Source organism: Pseudophryne corroboree, chromosome 6, assembly GCF_028390025.1.
Source record: "Pseudophryne corroboree isolate aPseCor3 chromosome 6, aPseCor3.hap2, whole genome shotgun sequence".
Taxonomy (NCBI): domain Eukaryota; kingdom Metazoa; phylum Chordata; class Amphibia; order Anura; family Myobatrachidae; genus Pseudophryne; species Pseudophryne corroboree.
This window is the reverse complement of record NC_086449.1, coordinates 14,686,943-14,712,787: the sequence shown is the minus strand read 5'-3', so window position 1 is coordinate 14,712,787 and position 25,845 is coordinate 14,686,943. Positions and strand designations below refer to the sequence as shown.

General features: G+C 39.2%; 1 protein-coding gene across 1 annotated transcript; it reads left to right on the top strand.

The window, feature by feature from the left end:
* Positions 1–1,311: 1,311 nt before the first annotated feature.
* LOC134934004 (olfactory receptor 5G3-like) lies at positions 1,312–25,618 on the top strand. The gene is made up of 4 exons (XM_063929529.1): positions 1,312–1,454; positions 15,172–15,326; positions 15,413–15,492; positions 24,707–25,618. The coding sequence occupies exons 1-4, from the start codon at positions 1,312–1,314 to the stop codon at positions 25,616–25,618; spliced, it is 1,290 nt and encodes a 429-aa protein (XP_063785599.1).
* The last annotated feature ends 227 nt before the right edge of the window (positions 25,619–25,845 follow it).

Sequence of the window (25,845 nt, the reverse complement as noted above, 5' to 3'; positions counted from 1 at the left end):
CTACGGCAGGGATGAACTGGCCCACAGAGGTACAGGGGAAACCCCCAGTGGGCCCCACTGCCTGGGGGCCCGTCTTCTACCCTAAGGATCAGGTTCCAGATTGTGCACTAGAATTATAAATTATAATATTACATCGTACTGCACAGGACTATGGTGTATTTTCTGGTACAGTGCATTGCTGGTACATTATCATGCATGCACTAGCAGTAAATACTATATATATATATATATATATAGGCAAACGAATCCTTCCCAAGTCTGGTACTTTGTAGAAGAAAACACAGGCGGCACTCCAAGGTCTTTTTTAAATAGAAAAATTCGAAAATTACAGCATGGTGCAAAAGCAACGTTTCAAGACCATTACGGTCTTTTCATCAGGCTGTGCATCTTGAAGAAATAATACAAGTGACTATTATTATTTCTTCAAGATGCACAGCCTGACGAAAAGACCGTAATGGTCTTGAAATGTTGCTTTTGCACCATGCTGTAATTTTCGAATACAAATCTATTTAAAAAAGACCTTGGAGTGCCGCCTGTGTTTTCTTCTACAAAGTACCAGACTTGGGAAGGATTCGTTTGCCTATATGCTGAAAGAGGAGGGCGCCCAGGCATAAACAACTTCTTTCATCCAGAGTGCCAGATAACATACATATATATATATATATATATATATATATATAGTTTTATATGGAATCTATATATGTTATACATTTGTATATGTGAAGGCACCAGGTAAGTTTGAATGATTGCAGCGTGCCAGTCCTATGCTGCTTTATATTATGGATAGTGCTGACAATTCTAACTGACAAGGCACCTGCTGATTTTTCTGCCGTTTAATCACCCAGGAGATTTAACCACGGAGTGGATAAAAGACGGCACTGTTTGCCAGTCGGGCTGACAGCGTGACTGAGAGCCGCACTGGATTTGCTGGGAACCTCTCTGGTAACTTTATTTTTACAACTGTTTTAATTATGGCTGAAGGTTTGAACGTAGACACTGACTATCCATTTAATCCAGCTTTGTTTTCGGGGAGTGAAACCTTTGGCTTCTCAGAAGCTGAAGCAATTTTAGATGTTAACTGTTTAAATGAACAACCTGAGGCAGCAACGTGTGATATCTTGTATAAAGAACTGTGGAAATTAAAGAGGCGTGAAATAGACAATCAATTCCACGCTATTTCCCTAAGCGACCATTACCATGCAAAAATGATGAAGGGGACTTAGAATGAAAAATGGCCCCACAGTGGGGTGTCAGGATCCACAATTTTGTAAAAAATGGATTGGCATTCTAAATCGTTGCTCCTTTGATTCAATGCTTCTCATCATTGTATTTGCCAAAAACGAACAAGCAGTGACCAAAGATAAAATTGCATCTTTTGAAAGACAACACAATTCCACTTTTGTGTCAGATCAGGAGGGCGAATGGTTCAGCAAATTAGAAAATCAAGTTTCTCAGTACAGGCGTGACCTGTTAAAATTTAAAAAAGAGAAATTTTCAAAAGTGCAATCTGATTACGATCAGCATACAGTTTATCAGTGAATATCGGGGGGCAAGACCTTCACTAATTGATGCCCCTTCTTTCGACGTGGACGGCATAGAGGATACACAGGAGGCACTTCTTCACGGGACTATTCTACCTCAAATAGTGATTCTGAACCATCTACCTCCAGAGTGGCCCCTTTGGGCACACAAACACGTTCAAAAAGGGCCCCAAAAAATGACATCAAACCAGGAGAGGGGGGCAAAACAAAAGGAACGGACCCTGTCAAAAAAACCTCCAGCGGGCAGGAAGAAGTAGTAGTTAATTTATCATCGTATGTACTGTCTCCCTCTGAATTATCCTTACTTAGTAAGGGTCTTTCCTTTATTCCTACTACCTACTATGGTGACTTTAAATGGCAACAAGAGAAGCATAGGTTGTTTAGAAATCTGAAAATTAAGGAATTTTTCAGTAAAGCAGAACAAACACAGCCTATTAAACAGATTGTACCAATCCCTACACAATTAAAGAAAATTCTACCAAAATTGGCTTTTGAACCAAGCACCAATAATCCGAGATTAAAAACTTACATACGCTAGTGGAAAATGAAGTTAAAAATTATACAGCTGATCCGTGTGTAATACATCCTAATTTAACACCTGACGAAAGATCAGCTATTGATTCACTGTCCAAAAATAGGGATCTGGTAATACGACCTGCGGACAAGGAAGTAGCTATTGTCCTCCAGGACTTTCAGGACTATCGCAGTGAAATCTTGCGACAATTGAGTGACAGCGATACATATCGAATGCTCGATGGGGATCCAACAAGTATCTTCTACAAAGAATAACAATCCATTTTGACGTCAGCAGTAACAAATAACATCATAGAACAAAATTTGGCCGATGCTCTTCTCCCATCATTCCGCTTTTATATACTGTCCCTAAAATACACAAAGGAGTGACACCACCATAGTGACCCATAGTGTCGGCGCGTGGATCCCTAACTCAGCCTGCATCTATATACCTGGACTCCTAATTCCAGCCTCTAGTTCAGAGTCATAGAAACTCCCTATTGGACACTACCTCTTGTTTAAATAAACTCACTGCACAGATTGATGTTCCTACGGGAGCATGGATGATTACTGCGGATGTAGTGAGCCTATATACGATAATATGGCATGCAGCAGGAGTAAGAGATGTTAGGGAATTCTTACGCAACAGTAATCTTTTTGAGGAACCATTATTGAATTCTGTATTATTTTATTCGAATTTATATTGACAAAAAACCATTTTCTTTTCGACAAAATTTTTTTACATCCAACTTAGCGGTTGCTCAATGGGTTCAGCCATATCACCATCCTTTGCCAACATCTTTATGTTTAATGTCGCGGAGAAAATATTTTTTTCTGATGAAGGAATTTGTTCCAAAAAAATGCTATATACACGATTCATAGATGATTTATTCATTATTTGGAATGGTGATGATCAACAATTTATGAGTTTAATGGAGAATCATAATGCCAGTAACTGCCCTGTTAAATTTACAACAAGAATGAGCCAGGATATGATTGATTTTCTTGATGTGAACATAGCTCTTATTAACAATAAGTTTAGAACATTGGTACATACCTTGGATACGGACAGAAACACACTCCTACAATTCAAAAGTTGTCATCAACCAGGTTTAAAGAAAGCATTACCATATTCACAAATGCTTCGTATCTGGCGTATCAATTCAGATCCCATCCTTGCAGTTAGTCAAATAAACTCACTGATAGAGAACCTTGTTATCAGAGGATACCATGAAATGGATCTAATTAAAACAAAGGAAAAAGTAATGGGACTGAAATGGGAAACATTGCTAAATAAACAAACACAAAAAAATAACACAGATCGTTTTCCAGTGGTGAACCAATATAATGTTCAATCCGGTAGTATTAATTCCATTATTAAAAAACATTGGCACGTTATTAAATCTGACCCGACTTTACCAATGAGTAAGACCAATCCGATGCCGTGCTACACACGAGGCCGGAATTTAAAAGACTTACTAGTACACACTGATATTGGTAATTATAATAGTGAGAAACCGACACACTTTTTGACAAAAAAAAAACTGGGCTGCTTTAGGTGCGGATGCACCACGTGTGACTTCATGTTAGTGGGCGATTCATTTTGCCATCCACATTCAGGAAAACGTTATTCAATCAAACATCATCTGACGTGTAACTCAACATATGTAATTTATCAAATTATCTGTCCCTGTGGTCTCTCCTATATAGGGAAGACCCAGGGCAGATTTAAAGATAGAATGTCGATGCACAGATCCTTAATTAGAGCAGCTTTAACTAGTAATAGCAAATCTGACCGACCAGTGGCCAGGCATTTTGCCGACATGAGACACAATGTAGCCAGTATAAAGATACCGTATAATAGATTGGGTAAGAAAACCTTTTAGAGTTGGGTACCGCAATAAGCTATTATTACAAAGAGAGACCCAGTGGATACATTGTATTATCCCCGCAAGGGTTAAATGAATATTTGAGCTTTACAAGTTTTAATTAACAAAGTTCTTCTAAATATTTATGCAGAAATAGTATGAATATAGCTCTCATATGTATATGATCATGTTTATATGTAACCTTTTTCATTTTTTTAAAGTTGCCGTCTGTAAATGTATTATATCATTTGTTCTGGTGAAGGGTTTTTCACTAATGTGATGATGTCACAAGCAGCTGTGTCTAGGGGGGAACTCCCAGAAATTCTCTCAGCACACCTCACACACTGGGTGTATCTATAAAGGTATGTGTTTGTTCAGTTATCATTTATATCCTGATGATAGTGCATAAGGGGCACTGAAACATTGAAATAACCACAATGGTTTAATGTCTTTATTAACGCCGAGGGACGCACCTGGAATCTATCTATCTATCTATCTATCTATCTATCTATCTATCTATATATATATATATATATATAATCCATAATAACAGACCGGCACTCCGCTGTCCCCGTAGGGGTGTCGCTTCGGTGCCCTTCTAGGGGAATGGGGGCCCCAATATGCAGAAGAGAAGGTGATGGCGGCACTCAGAGTCTTTCACAATAAGTTAAATCAAAGCAATAATGCACTATTTGCTTTGATTCAACTTATTGTGAAAGACTCTGAGTGCCGCCATCACCTTCTCTTCTATATATATATATATATATATATATATATATATATAATTCACAAGGTATAGGCACTCACCAATTTCTTCAACATAAAGTGCTTTAATCAGTCATAGCAGCATCAAACAAGCCAACAGGCTGGTACATGGTCGACGTTTCGGTCCCTTACTGGGCCTTTGTCAAGAAATACAGCAGAAAACAAGATCATCCTGGAACCCATATCACTGGTCACAACCATCTGTCCCTTATATAGCACCTCCCCTTGAGCCAATCCCTCCTCCCATTAGCACCTGGGAGCACCGCCTGATGTGATATTGAAGATGTGAGTGTGGTCTCAATATCTCTCTCTCTCTCTCTCTACATATATATATATATATATATATATATATATACAGTATGTATATATATATATATATATATATATATAACTAGAGGCACAGACCATGCAGTCGATAATGGTTAGCCAAGCCTCGAGTCATGGGCCCCTACCACTGTATCCCTCCCGGTGGGCCCTCCATACCCCAGTCTGACACTGCGTTGCAATGTATCAATATTGTGGAATTTTGATAAATAGATGCAGAGGAAAAAAAGAACTGATGGTATAGATTTATTTATTTTATTATTCATTTATTTATTATTTATTTATTTATTAGCAGTTTCTTTTATAGCGCAGCATATTTCGTTTTATGTTATAATATATGGATATGTTCTGTAAATTTTTTGTATATAATTGTTAAATAGTAGACACATGCCAATATGACAAATGTAAGCAACAAATCGCTATCCAGCCAAAATTTTTGTAGGGGCGCCGCGGGCGCCTGCGCAGTGGACCCTCCTGCGCATGCGTCCACATTTTCTGCAGGGGGCCGCAGAAAATGAGGTCGCCTCTGCCTGTCAATCAGGCAGAGGCAGTCGCGGGGCGGCAACGCTCCATCTTCATGGAGGAAACGGAGCATTGCGGAGTGTGGCAACCCGAATGGTGGGTTGTGCATGCCAAACGGAAACCTGTCGGGGGCGCTGTCATGTCCGCCGTGACAGGTAAGATGGCGCCAGGACTCATGCGGCCGCAGCTAAGCTGCGCCGGCTAGAGTCACCCTTAGTTTCTGCTGAAAAGCAGAAATTGTGAGGCGATCGCAATTTCTGCTTGTAGCAGGTGGGGAGGTGCCGGTCAGCATGCTGGGCAGCCTTGCCCAGCACTGGGTGGCCGCCAGTAGGCATGCAAAAGGATAGCAAATTATGCTGATTAGCAGCATCTACCATCCTTATTGAATTGGCCCCCAAATCGCCAAACCCAGTTAAAAGATTATTACACACATTTTACATATAGGTTGTTGTATTTGAAACAATATACATCAGAAAGATTAAATACTTACAGTAACTACAGTAGCATGAAAATAGTTTGAAGATATGATGCAAAAACAAGTGGTACAGTATATTGGACCTAATTCAGTAAGGATTGCAGTTTCTGCTTAAAAGCAGTTTCTGCGATCAAATACTGTAGTTGCCGCCTAGAAATTGGGGAAAAATGGCCATTGCAGAAATTGCGAATGCATTGCAATATGCGGGCTGATCGCAAAATCATATGCAATTACCGGAACATTGAAGATTTTTCCTATCTGCGCTAGGCAAGGTCGTCCACAATTCTTGCGACAAGAGGCTGGAAGTGGTCATCGCTGATGTCAGAGGCCCTCCCTAAAAACGACTGGGCATACCTGCATTTTTTCAGACACACCCAGAAAACAGCGGGTTTCCTTCTAGAAATGCCAGCTTTCTGTCGGTCAAACAGCGGCTACATTGCAGTCACAATGTGTACGCATTTTCTGTTGCTGTTTTTGCTAATGTGTTTGCAATGCGAATGCTGCGCACATGCAATCGTTCGATAATCGGCTGAATTGCGATTCAAAAAATATGCAATCCTTAATGAATGAGGTTCATTCCACACTGTTTTCACAATTTTTACTAAATGGAGCTTTAAATCCATAATATGTTTCATGAAATGGAATCCCAACCTGCAGCATTTTGGTAGAAGAAAGTGGGCATTAAAATTACAGTAAGGGCTATAAAGTATATACTAAATGGCAAGTTTTCCATAATTTTGGAACCGATGGGCCAATGATGTTGGTTTGGGGTAGCCAGATACAGTATTTAATTAGCATCAATTTTGTAAAACTATTTTTGGAAAACCACTGTAGATACAGTGCTCATCATTTTCTAAATGATCATATGCTATAGGTTCGAAAATGTACCCCTAATTTTTAAGTGCATTTTTACTTGTTTCTGACAGAAGCTGCCATCATTCGAAGCTGGAGAAGCCATAGAAACTATCCAAAGTCCATCAGAAACCAACAAACTCCTCCTAGTTCTTTTGAATTGGTTCTTACATATAGTACCACATGCTCTTGACATCACAAACACCATATAAAACTCTCTAAATTTAGAAAATCACATGGCAAAGTATAAAATTAGAGGGTTTTCTTGTGTTGGAGTTCGGTGGTACTTGCAAAGTATTTTTTTGGAGACATCTGAGTGGAGTTCTAAGTAATCTTGAGCTTTTTTGTGTTCTTGTCTTTAATATTATCTGTCCCATTGTTGTCTTAAGTATGAACAATTTTTTGTCCTGTGTGTGATTTGTTTGGTTGTTAGTATAGGTTTCATTTTATATTTTTTTTCCCATTTGTCTATTTGTTTTGCGCTGATTGGTGGAGCAAAAGCATAGTGGGGAAGAGGACAGGGATCGTGAAAGGACTGAGAAGGAGAAGAGGGTTAAACAAGAAGTAGCGAAGGAGAGACAACCTTCAAGAACAAAACCATAGAGAAACATAAGGTTCTCAAGTGATGAATGTAAAGCCCTTGTTTCGGCCATTGTGCTGTGTTAAGACTAGGCATTAGGTTGCCAAGCTGCAAAAACCTGATAGAGGTTATGGGGATCAGTGGTGCAAGCTGTGCATGCAGTGGAGCTCTTGAAACATTCTGTGGCCCATTGCGGAAAATGCTTTATAGATATTTAAAGGTGGGTTAAAGACAAGCTATGAGTAGAAAGCAAACTGTTGCAAAAAACAGGTAGAGGACCCTCACTTGAGTTGGAAATATGTGTGTAGAGGCAGGAGGATGCAGCAGAGTTTCTAGACACACTCAGCTATAAACAGTCAAGTTATATAAACAGTGGAGTGGTTTATTGAGATAAAGCAAGTACAGCCGTACTCACTGTTATACACACTGGTAGGTAGAACTGGGCTAGAGCGGTGCTGGGGTGTTATAAAGCTAAGGTAGGCACTGGGAAGTGGTGCAGGATGCAGGTAAACAGAAATCTCACTGGAGCTAAGTGGAAGACTGCTGTGTTCCACCATTGCACTTTTACACAGTCCCAAAATGGCCCCACACGTTCAGCAGTAGCCTCTGTGGTCATTTTAGTACAGAGAATGAGGATTCCATGGATGAGAAGCAACATGGAGTCTGTGCAGCCACAGTAACCCACTCCACTTTCAACAACTTGCCCTGGGGTACCTGGACTATGAGGAATAATTATGGGGAAACCTTAATAGAGAGGTTATAGAAAGCATTAACATGCACAAATCAGATACAGCACCTCAGACAATACTGCCTGGTAAGTCCCCTTAAAAAAAATACATTAAAAAAAACTACACGTATATGTTTATTTTTTTACAAGTTATTTATATAGCGCACACATATTCCACAGCGCTTTACAGAGAATATTTGGCCATTCACATCAGTCCCTGTCCCAATGGAGCTTACAATCTATGTTCACTACCACATTTTCACGCGCACACATTCACGCTAGGGTTAATTTTTGTTAAGAGACAATTAACCTACCAGTAAATATTTGGGAGGAAACCAGAGTCCTCGGAGGAAACCCACACAAGCACGGAGAGAATATACAAACTCAACACTGTTAGGGCCATGATGGGAATTAAATCTATTACCTCAGTGCTTTGATGCAGTAATGCTAACCATTACACCATCCGTACTGCATTATAATACATGCATTACTCAGAAATACATTATAAAACATATTTCAATTTTTTTTTTTTTTTTTTATTTACTAATACTGTATATGTTCAAAAGATAAGGAAACACTCAATTAATTGCTTTTAAATCAATTGTTTAACAATAAATTACAGTTATCTTCACAGCAACACAAATATCAACAAAAACAGACCAGAGACAGCTATCAGGAGTATATAGCTGATCATTTATCTGAGAATGTGACTCTATGCTGCTAATACATGTGTCACTCAAAAAACAAAAAAATCCATAAATGTAAAAATTCTTCTTTCTCTGTCCCATCCAAGTGTGGTGCCACACATGAAGACGGGCAGTGTTGGCATCTTCTGAGAGCGTCATGTAGGATGAAGTTGCTGTTCAATTAATCCTTTTTAAAAAATAATAAAGTAAAATATTAATCTCTAAAAATAAAAATGTGATATACAGTATGTTGCAATAAAGAAGACTCCAAAAGACAACCATAGTCCCTCATATACTGTACCTCTTAGTGCCTTTCTGTGATGTAGACACCTGCTTTAAGTTTAATTGGCACACATTATAAAATACCTAAACAATTCAGGTAAAGGTAAAATGTGTTTTTACCTTTAAATTTAACTGGGTTTCATTTGTGTTTTTAAAAACAAAAAACAAAAACATGATTTTGCTTGAAATTGCATTTTCTAATTTTTGGTTTATCATAGTGTCCTGCTGTGTTTTTTATTTAAAGAAATACATCTAGTGACTTTTCTTACAGTCACATTACTCAACTAGATTTTGGTTAAGCTCACATAACAGTGTTTACATTACGCCATATTTTGAAGGTCTTATTTTAGGAAAACGTTAAAGAATATTTATTCTTAATTTTTTAGCATCATTTGATTTACTGTTTTCTTATGTTTAAAAGAATGACAATTGTAAATGATATGATGCAAACACAGTGCTAGAACATAACATTAATGGAATGCCCAAATGTTCTTCCTGGAACAAGTGAACAAGTTCAGCAAACAAGTCTTGTGCGCTTGAGGAAAAAGAAATGATTAGCCACAGGAGCTACACCTCCTTCTCCTGCAACTTACCAGTGCCCAGCATAAATTGGTATGGATATCGAAAAGCAGTAGCTTACTTCCAGTACTCACAATTTTGCTGAGTGTTCAACTAGCCAAAACAATAAATTCTAATAGAAGATGTGGCAAAGCATGCATCCTGGAACTAATAAGAGTTTCAATCATTTAGTCACTGCTATTGAGACACAAATATCAGTGCCATTCATTGCCATTAATGAGCTGATTAACAGAGTTGTGTTATTAGTGGTACACATAATTGCACGCTTAAAAAATATATTGCCATCTTATTTCTCAAGAACACCCCACTAAATAGGTCAGAAACATAGAATTTGACAGCAGATAAGAACCACTTTTTCATCCTTTAGGCAATCACAACCCTTTTTGAACCTTAGTTCTTTGTAAGGATATTGATATGCCTATCCCAAGCACGTTTAACTTGCTCTACTGTCTTAGCCTCTACCACCTCTGATGGGAGGCTATTCCACTTATCCACTACCCTTTCTGTGAAGTAATTATTCCTTACATTTCCCATGAACCTGTCTGCCTCCAGATTCAGTGTATGCCCTTGAGTTCTAATACTTCTCTTCCTGTGAAGAATGTTTCCCTCCTGAACTTTGTTAAAACCCTTGGTATATTTGAAAGTTTCTATCGTGTTCTCTCTTTACCTTCTCTGCTCCAAACGATGTTAAGATCTTTTAGTCTTTTTGGGTATATTTTTAATGTAGTCCATGCACCATTTTAGTTGCCCTTCTTTGTACATACTCTAATGTATGTATATCCTTCTGGAGATATGGTCTCCAGTACTGGACGCAGTATTTCTGATGAGGCCGTACCAATGACCTATACAGTGGAATTTTTACTTTTTTTTTTGCTAATGATTCCTCTCCCTACGCAACCAAGCATCTGACCTGCCTTCCTCATTGCTTTGTTGCATTGCTTTCCTGCCTTTAAGGCACATGAAATAGTGACTCCTAGATCCATTTCCTCCTCAGTAGTTTCTATTATAATACCCTTGATACTATATTTAGTCTTTTGGTTTTTGAGACTCAAGTGCATGATTTTACGTTTTTTTAGCATTAAACTGTACTTGCCAGGTTTTTGGCTATTTTTCAAGTCTACCTACAGAAGGAGCCATGCTGATTGTGGCTCTATATGTGCCTAGTCACGCTGTGCGAGGTGCGACTTACGGGAACGAATGGGAGGCGCATGCATTGTAGACACACATGCGCCCCATTCAAAGTGAATTGGAGAGTCTTTATGCTGACCGGCGTGGCCAGGGGCAGGCACATCAAAGCATGCTGCGCAACCCTGCCTGTGATGTAGCCATGCTCAATGAGTGTGGCTCCATTTGTAGGTCATCAATCATTTGCTTGTTGGTGTGTCTACCCTGTTGCATATCTTTGTATCATCTGCAAAAAGGCATACTTTCCCTTCAGTACCATTTGGAATGTCACCAACAAAGATATTAAAGAGAACTGGTACATGTACAGATTCCTGGGGAAACAGTAACACATCCCAAGTATGGTGTATGGATTCTAGGTGGGAAACCATGAGGTCACATTAAAGACCGCTCACATTCCTCCCTTCCTAGAAAGAACAATAATTGTGATATGTTTTGCCCTCCAAACATCATATATACCTAAATTGTTGCTATGGCTGATATTTATTGTACATTTTTGTATTGACTTCTCTGGTTACTTTTCTGAGGAATACATTACCTTGTTACAAACTTATTGTTAATGTAAACCAGTTGTTCTCCAAAGGGGCCTTTGAAAATAAAATTGTCTTTTTGTTTGGACAATCATCCTGAATGTGTTTTACTTCTGGTACAATAATTCAACTTTACCTGGTACCCCTGCCACAGACATTAATCACACCTATGCAAGAAATCTAGCAAATTTTAAATAGTTTCTTACCATGGTACACCAAGTGTCCACACATCAGTCCTCAATATTTTTCAAGTAGTCTTGTTTTGTGGCTATACAGTTGGAGCCATGCTCATTGAGAGTGGCTGCATCGCAGGTGGGGGCGTGTGGCATATCTGGGCATGCCTGTGCCTCGGCACACCAATGATCATACAGAGACCCTCCCATTCATTCCCGGTGGTGCGCATCACTGGGCGTACCTAGCCGCAGACAGAGCCACGATTAGCGTGGCTTCATCTCTACTTAATCATGCACAGGTGAGTTAACCTATTCTAATAGGTCAGTAATTATACCACCTGCTTACACATACCGAAATCCTCAAAACATGATCTGTTGGGACATTTTCTGGGTTGACGTTGAGAATCATACGTAGAGTTGCACAACAAAGGATAATATACTGGACTCTGATTGTAATAAGAACCTTACACACTCACTGTCAGATGTATAATACAGTGGTTCTCAAACTTGATCCTCAAGGCACCCCAACTGTCCAGGTTTTAAGTTTATCCATGTTTGGCCACAAGTGACTTAATTAGTACCTCAGTCAATTTAATTTAACCATCTGTGCTGAGCCATGGATATACTTAAAACTTGGACCATTGGGGTGTCTTGAGGACTGTGTTTCAGAACCTCTGGCATAATCTAAAATTTGAGTAGGTTAACTGCAAGATTATGCAATAGATAACAACATCTGAAAACTTGGCTGGACTATTTAACATCACACCACAAAACTTGTCAAGACTTGTAAGCCTAGTACACTCCAGGTAATGAGGATTGGTGTCCAAATTAGAGAGATAAGCCACACCCATCATCCACAGCAAGGGATTTAAGGGGCCCATATAGAAGTGCCCATTGTGTTTTCTATACTTTACATGCTCAGAGAAAAGGTATTTGTTTCAGTCTGCATGCAAAATCAAAGGTGACAAAATGTGTGGTTCAATTAATTGCTGCTACCAGCACTAGGCAATGCTAACCAGACATAGGCTAGTTTGCACATTGCTGCATCCACAACTGGGATTGGCCCAGCAAAATAGTGTGAATCCCAATGCAAACGAGCCCTATGCTGATAGTGTAAGGGATATTCCTATTCGACTAATTGTATTGCATGTTTATAAATATTAAATAATATTAAAATTATAATTTTCTGGGCCTCAGTTCTCGTTTCAGTAACCAGCAGGCCTAAGATGCTTTTTACATTTACATAAAACCCTTAAGAGTCAATATAAAAAAATAATGCTGTAATTGATCTGTATTTATAGTTGGCTGCATCTTTATGGCTACACCATCATTATAAAGCAGCTGTCACGCTTCAGATTCTAAATCATGTTTTTTAACCGCTGTGGTGTATGTCCTGGCTGGTGCTGAGGTCCACTTTGCTGATCCCACACATCGCTTATAGCTGTTGCTGCGGTACACTCAAACTGACTCTACACAGTGCTTCCAGCAACCTGCTGCTACCCCAGAGTGTGATGTTGCACAGTGCTCTCAACAGCTTGCCACTGTCTCAGGATGTGACTTGACACAGTGCCCTACACTCTCAATGTTTCCTCAGCTCCCTGGTGTTTTGGACTCAAGCCAAAGTTCCCTCCAAAACCCTGACATGGGCACAGCCATGATGGATTCAGTCAGCTGACTCTCCACAGCCAATCCGGATGCTGCTCCAAGACCAGCTGATCACCAGATCAAATGAGCATCTACAAAGTTATATAAAGAGGACTTATTTCCAAGCCCAAATCGCCAGTACATTGTCACATCTTCTGAAGTTAGAGCTCCTTGCTGAGCTCCCTGATACTACATGTCAGTATGGTTGCAATTCCAGTTCCAGTCTGGTTCTGATCATCTCTGCTCTACCGCAGTTCTCCAGCTCCAGTGTAGATCTACAGAGACTCTATCCTAATACTAGCATTCCATTTACAGTCCAATCAACATTTCTGGTTCCAGTCCAGTCACCATTCCGGTTCCAGTCTGGTCTCCTATCCTGTCCCAGTATGGTCACCTATCCAGTTCCAGTCCACTCAATACCAGTTCCAGTCTGGTTCCAATCATCGCTGCTCTACTGCAGTTCTCTAGCTCCAGTGTAGATCAATAGAGACTCTATCCTAATACCAGAATTCCATTTACAATCCAGTCACCATTCTGGTTCCAGTCCGGCCACTATTCTGGTTCCAGTCTTGTTTCCTATCCTGTCCCAGTATGGTCAACTATCCAGTTCTAGTCTGGTCACCATTTGGTTCCAGTTCAGTCATTTATCCAGTTCCACTCCAGTTAGCATTCTAATTCCAGCTCTTGCAGAACTATCTCCAGCCACTGCCTCATTGTCTGTGCAGTCAACTCAGTCTACGGTATCTCTGAGATGGTCAAGCCATTCATAGTTCCTGTCTAATAAAGTTTATTTTTATAGTGTTCTCACCTTTGGGCCTGCTACTGTTAGAACACCAATGACTCTTCATAATCCTCTGCCATCAGCTCCCGCTGCCTCCACTAGTTCCACACTGCATGAATAAGAGCTGGATTCAGCCTCCCGGCTTCTTACCAGCTCCATCTGTACCAGCTCCACCCATGCATGTCTACCCAAGCCACACCTGACCCTCAGACGTGAACCCAGCTTGTGAAATAATACTCCATCACTAGTCATTTGCATCAGCCCTATCATTAATGGAAGAAATCAATCTAACATCATACAGATTTCTTGTATGCCTTCACCACTGAATATCCCTCAATTATGTTTACATGCCACATCACATCATTATACCCAGGGCTGCCATCAGAATTTTTGGGGTCTGGGAGAGAAAAAATAGGCAGGGCCCCCCACACACACATTGTTCCACACTGACACACACTGGAGCACACATGCTGACACACACACACTTTTAATTTGTCAGGACCACTGGCAGATGGAGGCATAGAGCCAGCAGCAGATGGAAGGACAGACCCAGAGGGGCATATTGAATTCAATGCTGACTGTGCTTGGGGACCAGCAGCCAATCAGGAGCTACTACCTGGCAGCTCCTGATATGCTGCTGGCCCTTGAGCGCCAATTGGCTTACAGCCAGCATTGAATTTAAAATACCACAGTGTGCCGCCAGGTCCGTTCTTCCATCTGCTGCTGACTCTGGCTCTCCATCTGCCTTTAGTCCTGATAAATTAACAGGCCTGCTGCTGGTGCCCCCTCACAGTCCAGGCCCGAGATTAATGTGCCGGCTGTTCCCCCTTGATGGCAGCCCTGTTTATGCTACATTCAAATTTGCAGTTATGTCCACTAAGATGCACTTGATATTTATTTGACTCTGAATCTATTGTAGATGTATGCCTGGCTCCAATTTATGTGAGATTTAGCTACAAAGTGGGCTTGATTGCATCTGTGTGCTTAAAGGGTCAGTAAGGTTCTGGAAATGTTGCCCTGGCCCATAACTGTTGATATTATTCTAATAAACTATTCTCAGTTACTTAACAAGAAGAGATCTGCATACAGTATTTTTATCTGTTAATATTCACATATGGGTTTGCATTATTTTGTAACAAATCATTAGAGATTTTGTAGATTCTCCACTGGCTAGTTATGAAGGAATACACAAGAGGCCAATAGAATATGCAGAGAAGAAACAAGTCCTTGGAGTATCCACAAACTATAAAACTATATACTGGGAAAGAGTAAAATGTGGCTTATCATCCATAGCCTCCATGGGTAAGACAGGCTCTACATGTAAAGCTGAAACCTTGATGTCTGTTCTTGTTGCATGATCCCAAAAACTTTACACTACACAACTGCAGGAATGGGTAACTTACTTGAAGATCATAATGGGGGGACAAATGTTACAGAAAACAATTTAATCAGTCATGATGCTCTTAAGGTAAGTGCATTAATGTTACATATTTCTGTTTCTAAGAAAATCACTGAATGTACATATTATTAACTTTAGACACTACAGAACACTATACAATACAACCAAAGCAGCAATTAGCAATCTCCCAACACTCTGTGCCACAAGTCAAGATGGTTCTAACTTCAACTCTGTACCATATTAGAATAAAATTATCCAACTAGTAAATATAGAAGTAACGAGTAGCAAGGAAAGTTTAGATCATGAACTATTGTGTACAAATAAAAATCTATAATCACATTGTAAAATTTAATTGCTATAAAATAGCTAAAGCTGGTCATATACCTTATCTTTCAAACAATCTATCTACAGTAGTTGACTGTTCAGAATAAAAGTGTGGTAATTTATTGTCGTTTGCTCCCAAGCATAACCAAACTAGTTGGCTGGTTGGAAAGATAATCTTTAAATGTGTGGCCATCTTAAATTTAAGTTACATCTTGTCTATATTTGTAGATGCCAGTTTGTTAATAAGCTTCAACAGCTGCTTGTACTTTCAAATAAAAAAATATTATTTTGAAACATAAGAGTGTCTGAATATCACTTTGGTAAGAAAGAATCTGATCTGATAAGCATAAGCTGGCCATACTCTTAAAGATGGTCTTTCCAACCATTCAACTAGTTGGCTGGTTGGAGTAAAAATCTGGCAATGTATGTGAAAGACAATCGTCCATTTGCTCCCAAATGCTGGAAACTAGATAAAAACAGTCATTCAAACAAGTCCTTTAAATCGCATGGATTTGACAGTTTTCATCCATTTTCCGGTGCTTGGGAGCAAATGTCTGATTGATGTTTGATCACACACTGTACATTGCCAGATGGAACAATAATCTTTTAGATATGTGGCAAGTTTTACAGATCAAAGTATGGAATGTTTTTGTTTTTTTCCAAAATTCAGATTTTTCAATATTGAATAAACAAATAAATAAATATATATATATATATATAGAAGAGAAAGTGTTTCCCCAGGGAGCTAGTGATTCTACTCGGTATGTCAAACAAATTTATCACATATAATAAAATAGTCATAAAAAATCGACTCATTTATTTTTAAATAAAACACAATGAGATACAAACTGCATCACATTAAATCCGAAATAACAATCGGTATTCCATACATATGATGTTAGTAACAATTCAATTCACTTTCATGCGAATATATACAATATCTTCCTTGAAGAAATGACAAAATCGCTGTCTTAACCCAACGCGTTTCGTCCTACAGACTTCATCAGGGGTATTGTATTTACAATCACAGAATCACAGTATGGACAAGTAACCTTAATGTGTCTTCAATAGGCAGGTAAAAACCCTTAAAAAGTGATATCGAACTCGGTTATATCACATGAAACATCTCTTGAGTCGTAAATTCAATGTGACTCATTTAATGTTTGTTAAATGGTTCCCACTTGTTGAGGAGATTTCTAATAACAACAATGGTGGAACCAGTAGTGATAAGAACAGCTCTTAGAGCAGCTTCCACTGGGTAGTGGACAGAAAACTGTTATTGTGCCTCTACAGTGTTAGCAAGGCTTCTAGCTGCTGCAGTGACTGCAGCAGCTAGAAGCCTTGCTAGCAGCTGTCCACTACCCAGTGGAAGCTGCTCTAAGAGCTGTTCTTATCACTACTGGTTCCACCATTGTTGTTATTAGAAATCTCCTCAACAAGTGGGAACCATTTAACAAACATTAAATGAGTCACATTGAATTTACGACTCAAGAGATGTTTCATGTGATATAACCGAGTTCGATATCACTTTTTAAGGGTTTTTACCTGCCTATTGAAGACACATTAAGGTTACTTGTCCATACTGTGATTCTGTGATTGTAAATACAATACCCCTGATGAAGTCTGTAGGACGAAACGCGTTGGGTTAAGACAGCGATTTTGTCATTTCTTCAAGGAAGATATTGTATATATTCGCATGAAAGTGGATTGAATTGTTACTAACATCATATGTATGGAATACCGATTGTTATTTCGGATTTAATGTGATGCAGTTTGTATCTCATTGTGTTTTATTTAAAAATAAATGAGTCGATTTTTTATGACTATTTTATTATATGTGATAAATTTGTTTGACATACCGAGTAGAATCACTAGCTCCCTGGGGAAACACTTTCTCTTCTATTCATATTCTTTATACCTCAGCTAACAGGGGGTATTTTCCCTAAGGTGTAGCTCCATAAAATTCCAGCGCGAGACAGGTCTTATATTTTTTCTCCATATATATATATATATATATATATATATACAAAGTCCAATAATATGGAGGTGCACTCATCCAGTAAGACGGTCTTCAACAGCTTCAATTTCACAATAACTTTATTTCAGTAGAAGTCAGGCTTATTGTTGTCGATGTTTCGATCCACTATTAGGGATCTTTATAATAAAGATCCCTAATAGTGGATCGAAACGTCAACAACAATAAGCCTGACTTCTACTGAAATAAAGTTATTGTGAAATTGAAGCTGTTGAAGACCATCTTATTGGATGAGTGCACCTCCATATTATTGGACTCTGTATATATTGTAAGCCTACCTGGTGAGGCAGAATTTCTCTAGGAGCACCCCACCGTTGTTCATTATAGATGCGAGTGCAGGATTTTTTGTAATATATATATATATATATATATATATATATATATAGTTCTGTAGAGAGATACGGCACTCCAGGACTTAATGAAACATGCTAATAGCAACTTGAAAAAAGCTGTTCAAGTTGCTATTAGCATGTTTCATTAAGTCCTGCTATTAGCATGTTTCATTAAGTCCTGGAGTGCCGTATCTCTCTACAGAACTGTGCATTACTACTTACTGGCACCTGGGCACTTCACACTGCATGATATACAGGAGTTCCGGTCCTTGTTGCTGTATATATATATATATATATATATATATATATATATATATATATATCTGGAAATAGAGGAAGAAACAACAGAGCGCCTATAGTGTAGTATCCTTAAAGTTAGTTTTTGTCACACGCAAGAAAAATACTGCGTACCGGATTACGGCTTGACTCAATGTTTATCGGTCCCCTGGTGTTTTTAATCCACGTCTCTGTCGAGATCTAGATAAAATCAGGAGACACGGAATCGCTATATAGCGTAGTAGTCATTCAAAAAATGATGTCACAAATTTTTTGAGTAAATTACATGCGTACCAGATGGAGTATTAATTTGTGCATGTCAGTATTATTACTTGTATCTCGGTCCTCCATCTGGTACGCATGTAATTTACTCAAAAAATTTGTGACATCATTTTTTGAATAACTACTACGCTATATAGCGATTCCGTGTCTCCTGATTTTATCTAGATCTCGACAGAGACGTGGATTAAAAACACCAGGGGACCGATAAACATTGAGTCAAGCCGTAATCCGGTACGCAGTATTTTTCTTGCGTGTGACAAAAACTAACTTTAAGGATACTACACTATAGGCGCTCTGTTGTTTCTTCCTCTATTTCCAGATTCCCTTTTTGGGCTACGTATACCTAGTGGCACTTTTTGAAGAACTGAGCAGCCACCCGTCAAAACGGGGAAAGTGTGGACTGTTTGGCAATTAAACCAAACATTGAAAATTGAGAAGAAAGTATTGACTGGATTGGTCATTTGACCGAATTTATTTGTGACTTTAGATCTCTCCTTTACAGTAAGGAATTTTGCACAATTGGGACAAGCGCACTGATTTACTCTTTGACATATATATATATATATATATATATAAAATCAGCTCCTTTAAGTATGTTATTTATTAAATGTATCATGTCATCTGTGTATGTTTTACTTAATCATTCTAAATTATTTAAAAAAAAAAAATTTTTTACATAGTACTTGAGAACCTAAATTGTCAGCTTTGCTCTCTTTTCTTTTTTTTGAGGGGGGGGGGGGAGTTCCACAAGGCATTGTTGCACTTTAATCCTGTGAGTGGCAGCAGAAATTTGGATTGTAAACTACATAACTGTATAGATTAAAAAAAAATTAGAGAGCGGAGGATTTTAGCACTTGGATTTTCTAGATTTTTGTGTTCGTCTAACAGTAAGTACATAACATCACAGATTTTTATGACAGCTAGTTTATTTTGGCCAACATGCTTATTTACCTACAGTGCCTGCATTTTAGTTTTAAAATGTAGAAAATTATTTGGTTTGCCATTACATGTGCAGAAGTTGGTAAAAAAATTATTTTCTTTATTTTATTCAATGTTAGACTAACTACGGCCGATCAGGAATTAACCAGAAATAGCTTACTACATGATGCCACATCCTTGCACAGTTTTGTGAAAGTGTATTTTTGCTTGTTTTGCTTGTTTGCACTATTATTACACATATTGAATTAACAATAACATACTCTACATACTGTACTACAGAATATTACTAGGATAGAAATATTCCTTGATATAAGTAATAGGTACAATAGACATTGCAAAGCCATACAATATATTTATATAAAAAATAATAATATCAGTAATTAAAACAAGAAAGAGGAATAACAGGATTTCAGACAGAATGAGATTTAGTGAGAGATGTATTAAACCTTCTAAAGAGGAATTGTGGAGAAATTGTCCATAGCAACCAATCATATTCTAACTATCATTCATCAAGTACATACTATAAAATAATAGTTAGATGCTCATAGTTTGCTATGGGTGACTTCTTCATCTATTTGTCCTCTTTAGAGGTATTGATTATTCTCCCCATTAATAGCCAAATGTAGGGTTAACCATCAATTGTGCCGTCAGTGCTTATCAATGATGGCATGATAGGAAGCAATTGATGGTTTAACTCATCATGATGTCATAACCAAGTCCCTGATGACTGGCTGTGAACATACAAGGACCACCCATGCAACCTTTAACCTAAGTGCATATAAGTGTGCTTAATTTTGCCTTCATTGTAGCCACATGAATATGGTATGTACACATAAATCTCCATAATTTAAGATACATAATGAGTGTAAAAAAGACTGCTTTAGGATGTGTGAGTGACAAGATACTGTACCTTATTTTTCCCAAACCATACACCCAAGATGCTTTAAATGAATCACACTAGCCCAGGGTACATACTTCATTTATATCCCTTTAATTTTGGGAACACGTAACTGTGGTGAAAAAATAAATTTTTAGTCAAAAATATATAAAATATGGTGATGCATTTGGTCCCTGCCTCGGTTTAGTCATACCATGTTAACAGACTGCTGTTTGAATACACTTGCGGTTCTTGGTGCCAGCTATGCTTCCTCAAGTAATGTGTATGCAGGCATAGAAAAAGACTTCATGTTTATGAATCACCTGCCCAGGTAATAACTTCTCTTGCTCACAGGATACCATAAGGGATGTACATTTTAATGAAACTACAGCAGCCCCTTATTGGTTTCCTGAGTGTGACTAACTCCTATTTACCTGTATGGGCAAAATTTCAACAGGTTATCAAATGAACATAACTCGCAATGCCCCAACATGCCCATAATTTCTCTACTTTCCCACTTAAGGTCAGGAAGAAGACCAACCAGAGAATTTCCCAAGCATCTCTCCTGCATTTTCTCTGAAAGAAAAACCATCAGCATCTCCTTGTATACTGCCCTTTCTATGCAAGAAAATGAATTTATACTCATGTAATGCTAAACTCCACATCAGCAAATTTCTGTTGTAACCTACGGGGTTGTCATTATCAATTAGTCATTATCATGAATTTTCATTCACAGAGCTATGGCTGCAATTTCTGTAATGCCCTCACATTGCCAAGTTATTCCTTCTTGACTATGGCTTAGGCCACTTCTCTTGGGAGAGGCTTCTTGCTCAAGAACTGAGTGTTCCCTACCCCTATTATTTAACTGGCTGAGACCTGCACCCAGGCCATAGGAACTGACATCTGTTTGCACAACAACTTTCCTTTAAAAAAACTGGGGCTTCCAAAATGGCAAGGATTACCGAGGTAGCTTAAAGAGCTGCCATGGACATCTCGCAGTTTACGGTCCAGTTAACTATTTGAGGCAGATTTTTATTGATCATGGCCATCATTCCGAGTTGATTGCTCACAAGCTACTTTTAGCTGACGTGCAAATGCATAGTCGCAGCCCACGGAGGAGTGTATTTTCGGTTTGCAAGTGTGCGAACGCCTTTGCAGCCGAGCTCTGCAAAAACATTTTGTGCAGTTTCAGAGTAGCTCTGTACTTACTCAGCCCTTTGCAATCACTTCAGTCTTTTTGGTCCCGTAATTGACGCCAGACACCGCCCTGCAAACGCCTGGACACGCCTGCGTTTTTCAAAAGATTCCCAGAAAACGGTCAGTTGCCACCCACAAATGCCTTCTTCCTGTCAATCTCCTTGCAATCGGCTGTGCGAATGGATTCTTCGTTAAATCCATTGCTCAGCATCAATCCGCTTTGTACCCGTACGACAGTGCATGGCATCTATTTGCTATTAAACAGTGGGGGGGCATTCCTAGTTGATCGCTCGCTATGGATTTTCGCAGCACAGCGATTATGGCAGAACGTGGCTAATCTACACATGCGTATGCACCTCAATGCGCACGCGCGTCGTACAAGTACAAAGAGCTTTGGGGTTTTGCACAGGTTGTAACGACGCTTTCAGTCGCACTGGCGGACGCAAGGAGATTGACAGGAAGTGGGAGTTTCAGGGTGTCAACTGACCGTTTTCTGGGTGTGTTTGGAAAAACGCAGGCGTTTGCAGGGCGGGTATCTGACGTCATTACCGGGTCCTTTGTCGCAGCAATCATCGCACAGAATAAGTACAGGGCTGGTCTTGTTCTGCACAAAATGTGTTTGCTGCCGCGCAGCAGCACAGGCGTTTGCACTCCTGCAAAGCGAAAATACACTCCCCCGTGAGCGGTGACTATGCGTGTGCACGGCTGCTAAAATTAGCTAGCGAGCGATCAACTCGGAATGAGGGCCTATACCTCTTAGAATGTAGTTAACAGCTATATGCATGGTGGCATGGCAGGGCATGATGAAGTGAATCTGGCTGACTACTCTAGATGTGCAGTACCATTTGCAGGTGGAAGGTGTGATACCAATGTGTATACTCACCTGTTCCCATCTTTTATGTCATGTGCTTTTCCATGCAGCCTGCACCCTTCTCATCATCTGTGCCCATGTATTGATATAAAGTGCTTCACCAGACACACTTCACCTGTACCCAGGTATTGATGTTACGGGTTGGGTCTGGGAGACCGGCGCTTGGGATCCCAACAGCAGAATTCATGCAGGGGGGAGCACAACAAAGCACCTTGTAGGCTCGCTGTGCTCACCACAGGTTCTATTCCCACTCTATGGGTGTCGTCGACACCCACGAGTGGGAATAGTCCCTGTGGGTTGGCATTTTGAATACTGGCATTTTGATTGCTCGGGATCCCGGCGTCATCATGGTGACCACCGGGATCCCGAGCGCCAGTCACATGACCGCATCCCGATGTTACATGCTTTACTTGACAGCTGTAGAATCTACCTTCTCTTCACCTATGCCCACGTATTACAGTGTTTAATTATTGCAGTGTTGTACTTCACCATGCAGCTATGGCCTGTCCCCTCATTTCACCTGTACCCAAGTATTGATGTCACATGCATTACCAGGCACCTATAGAATGCCCATTCACTTCACCTGTACCCAAGTATTGCAATGCATTGTTTCATCAGGTAGCTGTAGCATCTCACCTTCACGTCACCTGTGCCAAAGTATTGCAATGTTGGCACTTTACCTGTACCCAGTTATTGATGTTAGAATGCCCAATTAACTTCAACTTTACCCAAGCATTGCAGTGTTGTGCTTTACCCGGCAGCTTAAGTAGCCCACCATTATGTCACCTATACCAAAGTATTGCAGTGTTGTGCTTCACTAGACAGCTGTAGCAGCCCACCTTTACATCACCTGTGCCCACTGTCCAACTGTAAGATGACCTACGTCAGTGTGCATACTCTACCCACACAATAAGGATGGATGTATCAAACATTGAGAAAAGTGGACAAGTGAAGAAGTTGCCCACAGCAACCAATCATCTTATGCCTTTCATTATATAGAATGTACTTGATAAATGTTACCACAAAGCCTATTGGTTGCTAAGGGCAATTTCTCCTCCGGTCTACTTCTTCGCTCTTCTCACTGCTTGAAACATCCTCTGCAGTAGATCTATGACATTACAAAATGGTCTTTTGCTTACCTTTTCCTTTGCTTGTGATGAGTTCATGCTGATACATCTATATTCTGTAGGGTCAGTAGTTTCGATTTGTTGCTCCCCAGTGTTTTAGTGGCAAAGTCCAAAATTATTGCATAGCCTTCTACATTTACATTATCTATACTCAACTCAATGTTATGCTGACCTGTAGTTTTCTTATTTTTGGACATGGCCAGATGCTTTTGCTTTGGGACTTGCAGTTTCTCATTTTCCTTCTTGTTGTGTCCTATAACAAATAGGACAACATTTAGCCACTGTTCATATGGTAATCAAGAGACCTTTTTCCACCTTTTAATAAGGGAGGAGTGTTATCTGGTGTCCTGGGGGTGTATGGTGGTACAAACCTTATATTTAATTGGGGTATATGTTCTTTTTAATGTATATTTTAAATATTTTTAATAGTATTGTAAAATAAAAATAAAATGTGGATGCTATACAACTCGTCTTCTACTACTTATATGGTTCATCTATTTCTCATGGGAACAGAGGACTGGATTCTAGTACCGCTGGTGTGAGAAAGATACCTTTCCAGGAATATAGGGAACATTACTTAGGTGAGTGTCTCACAGAAGGGAGAGGATAAGGTCCACCTGAGTATTAATGGGTCCATCTGAGTTGAGTTAAAGAAACCTTTTGATGCATACATTATTTTGACAGAAGGTTAGTCCAGCGGTTCCTGTCTAGTATATGGAGAAGATTGTGAAATGGTTCATTTGATGTAATTTTCTATTTCTGTTTTTTGAACCTGTTTTGAATATATAGGATATCCTGACAGAAACCCCTGGTACTGACATTTACATTGTCTAGCAGCGCTTGTATTTCATTTCAGTACGACATTTGCAGACCTCACTCTGATAAAATGGAACCCCATTGGCATGGGGTTTTTCTGGACTCAGTAGTTGGTGGTCATGCTTTTTTTTTCAGTTTTGCTCTTTAAAAAACATTCAGCCATTAACTAACTATTGGAATTTATCCCACTCTTCTACTACCTATCAGGTGAGGAATATGACAGCAATCACTGAAATTGTTCTACTGGGCTTTCCAAGTTTCCAGCAATATAAGGTTCTAACCTTCTGCCTGCTGCTTGGTATTTACTGCATGACAATATGTGGGAACCTCATGATCATTTTACTGGTCTCAAAGAGCAAGAATCTCCATTCTCCTATGTACATCTTCCTTACTCAACTTTCTGTTTGCGACATGTTGCTGACCACAGATATTGTTCCCAATATGCTTTATATTGTCCTCATTGACAAAGGCCGAATGTCTCTCTTGGGCTGTATCACTCAGTATTTATTCTTTTGTTCCTCAGAATGTTCGGAGTGTCTTCTTCTGACAGTGATGTCTTATGACCGTTATTTGGCTATATGTAAACCACTGCATTATAATGCTATAATGAACCAAATGTTTTGCGTTAAACTGGTCATCATCTGCTGGGCTATTAGTTATTTAGGGCTACTCAATCAAATTCTAACTCTGTGTACATTATGGTTTTGTGGACCAAATGTAATTGACCACTTTTTCTGTGATATTACCCCATTGCTAGAACTTTCTTGCTCTGACACCTTTGTAATTGAATTTGAGGATAACATGTTGACCATCCCATTAATCAGCATCCCATTCTTAATCATTATTATTTCTTATGTCTATATAGTTCTAACCATCCTAAAAATCCCAACACTTACTGGAAGACATAAGGCCTTCTCCACCTGCAGCTCCCACCTGGCTGTTGTCTCTATATTTTATGGAGCCCTAACAAGTATATATTCACTTCCGACCAAAACAAAGTCGCACAGTTTAAGTAAGCTCCTGTCTCTGCTTTACACTGTGGTGACACCGTTGATTAACCCTATCATATATAGCTTCAGAAATAAGGACATAAAAGAAGCATTTAAAAAATATATCTGAAATATTTATGTTTGTTAAACCAGGTGAACAGTTAATTTTAGAGTAGATTTACTAAGGTTCCAAATTCTCACACTACACATTCTTACTGTATGTACTTTGATGTTCTGTTTGTAAACAACAGATTTCCCTTCAGCACACTAAAAATTACCTGTAACCATACCTGAACCTATCTGGTAATAGAAATTCAGAGAATTAGTCACACATGTTTGCAAACACATGTTTAGCTG

Coding starts and splice junctions, on each gene's coding strand:
- LOC134934004 (XM_063929529.1), top strand. CDS start 1,312: ATGCTTCTCATCATTGTATTTGCCAAAAACGAACAAGCAGTGACCAAA. Junction 1,455..15,171: donor TTAGAAAATCAAGTTTCTCA/GTACAGGCGTGA, acceptor ACAAATCATTAG/AGATTTTGTAGATTCTCCAC. Junction 15,493..24,706: donor TCAGTCATGATGCTCTTAAG/GTAAGTGCATTA, acceptor ACTACCTATCAG/GTGAGGAATATGACAGCAAT.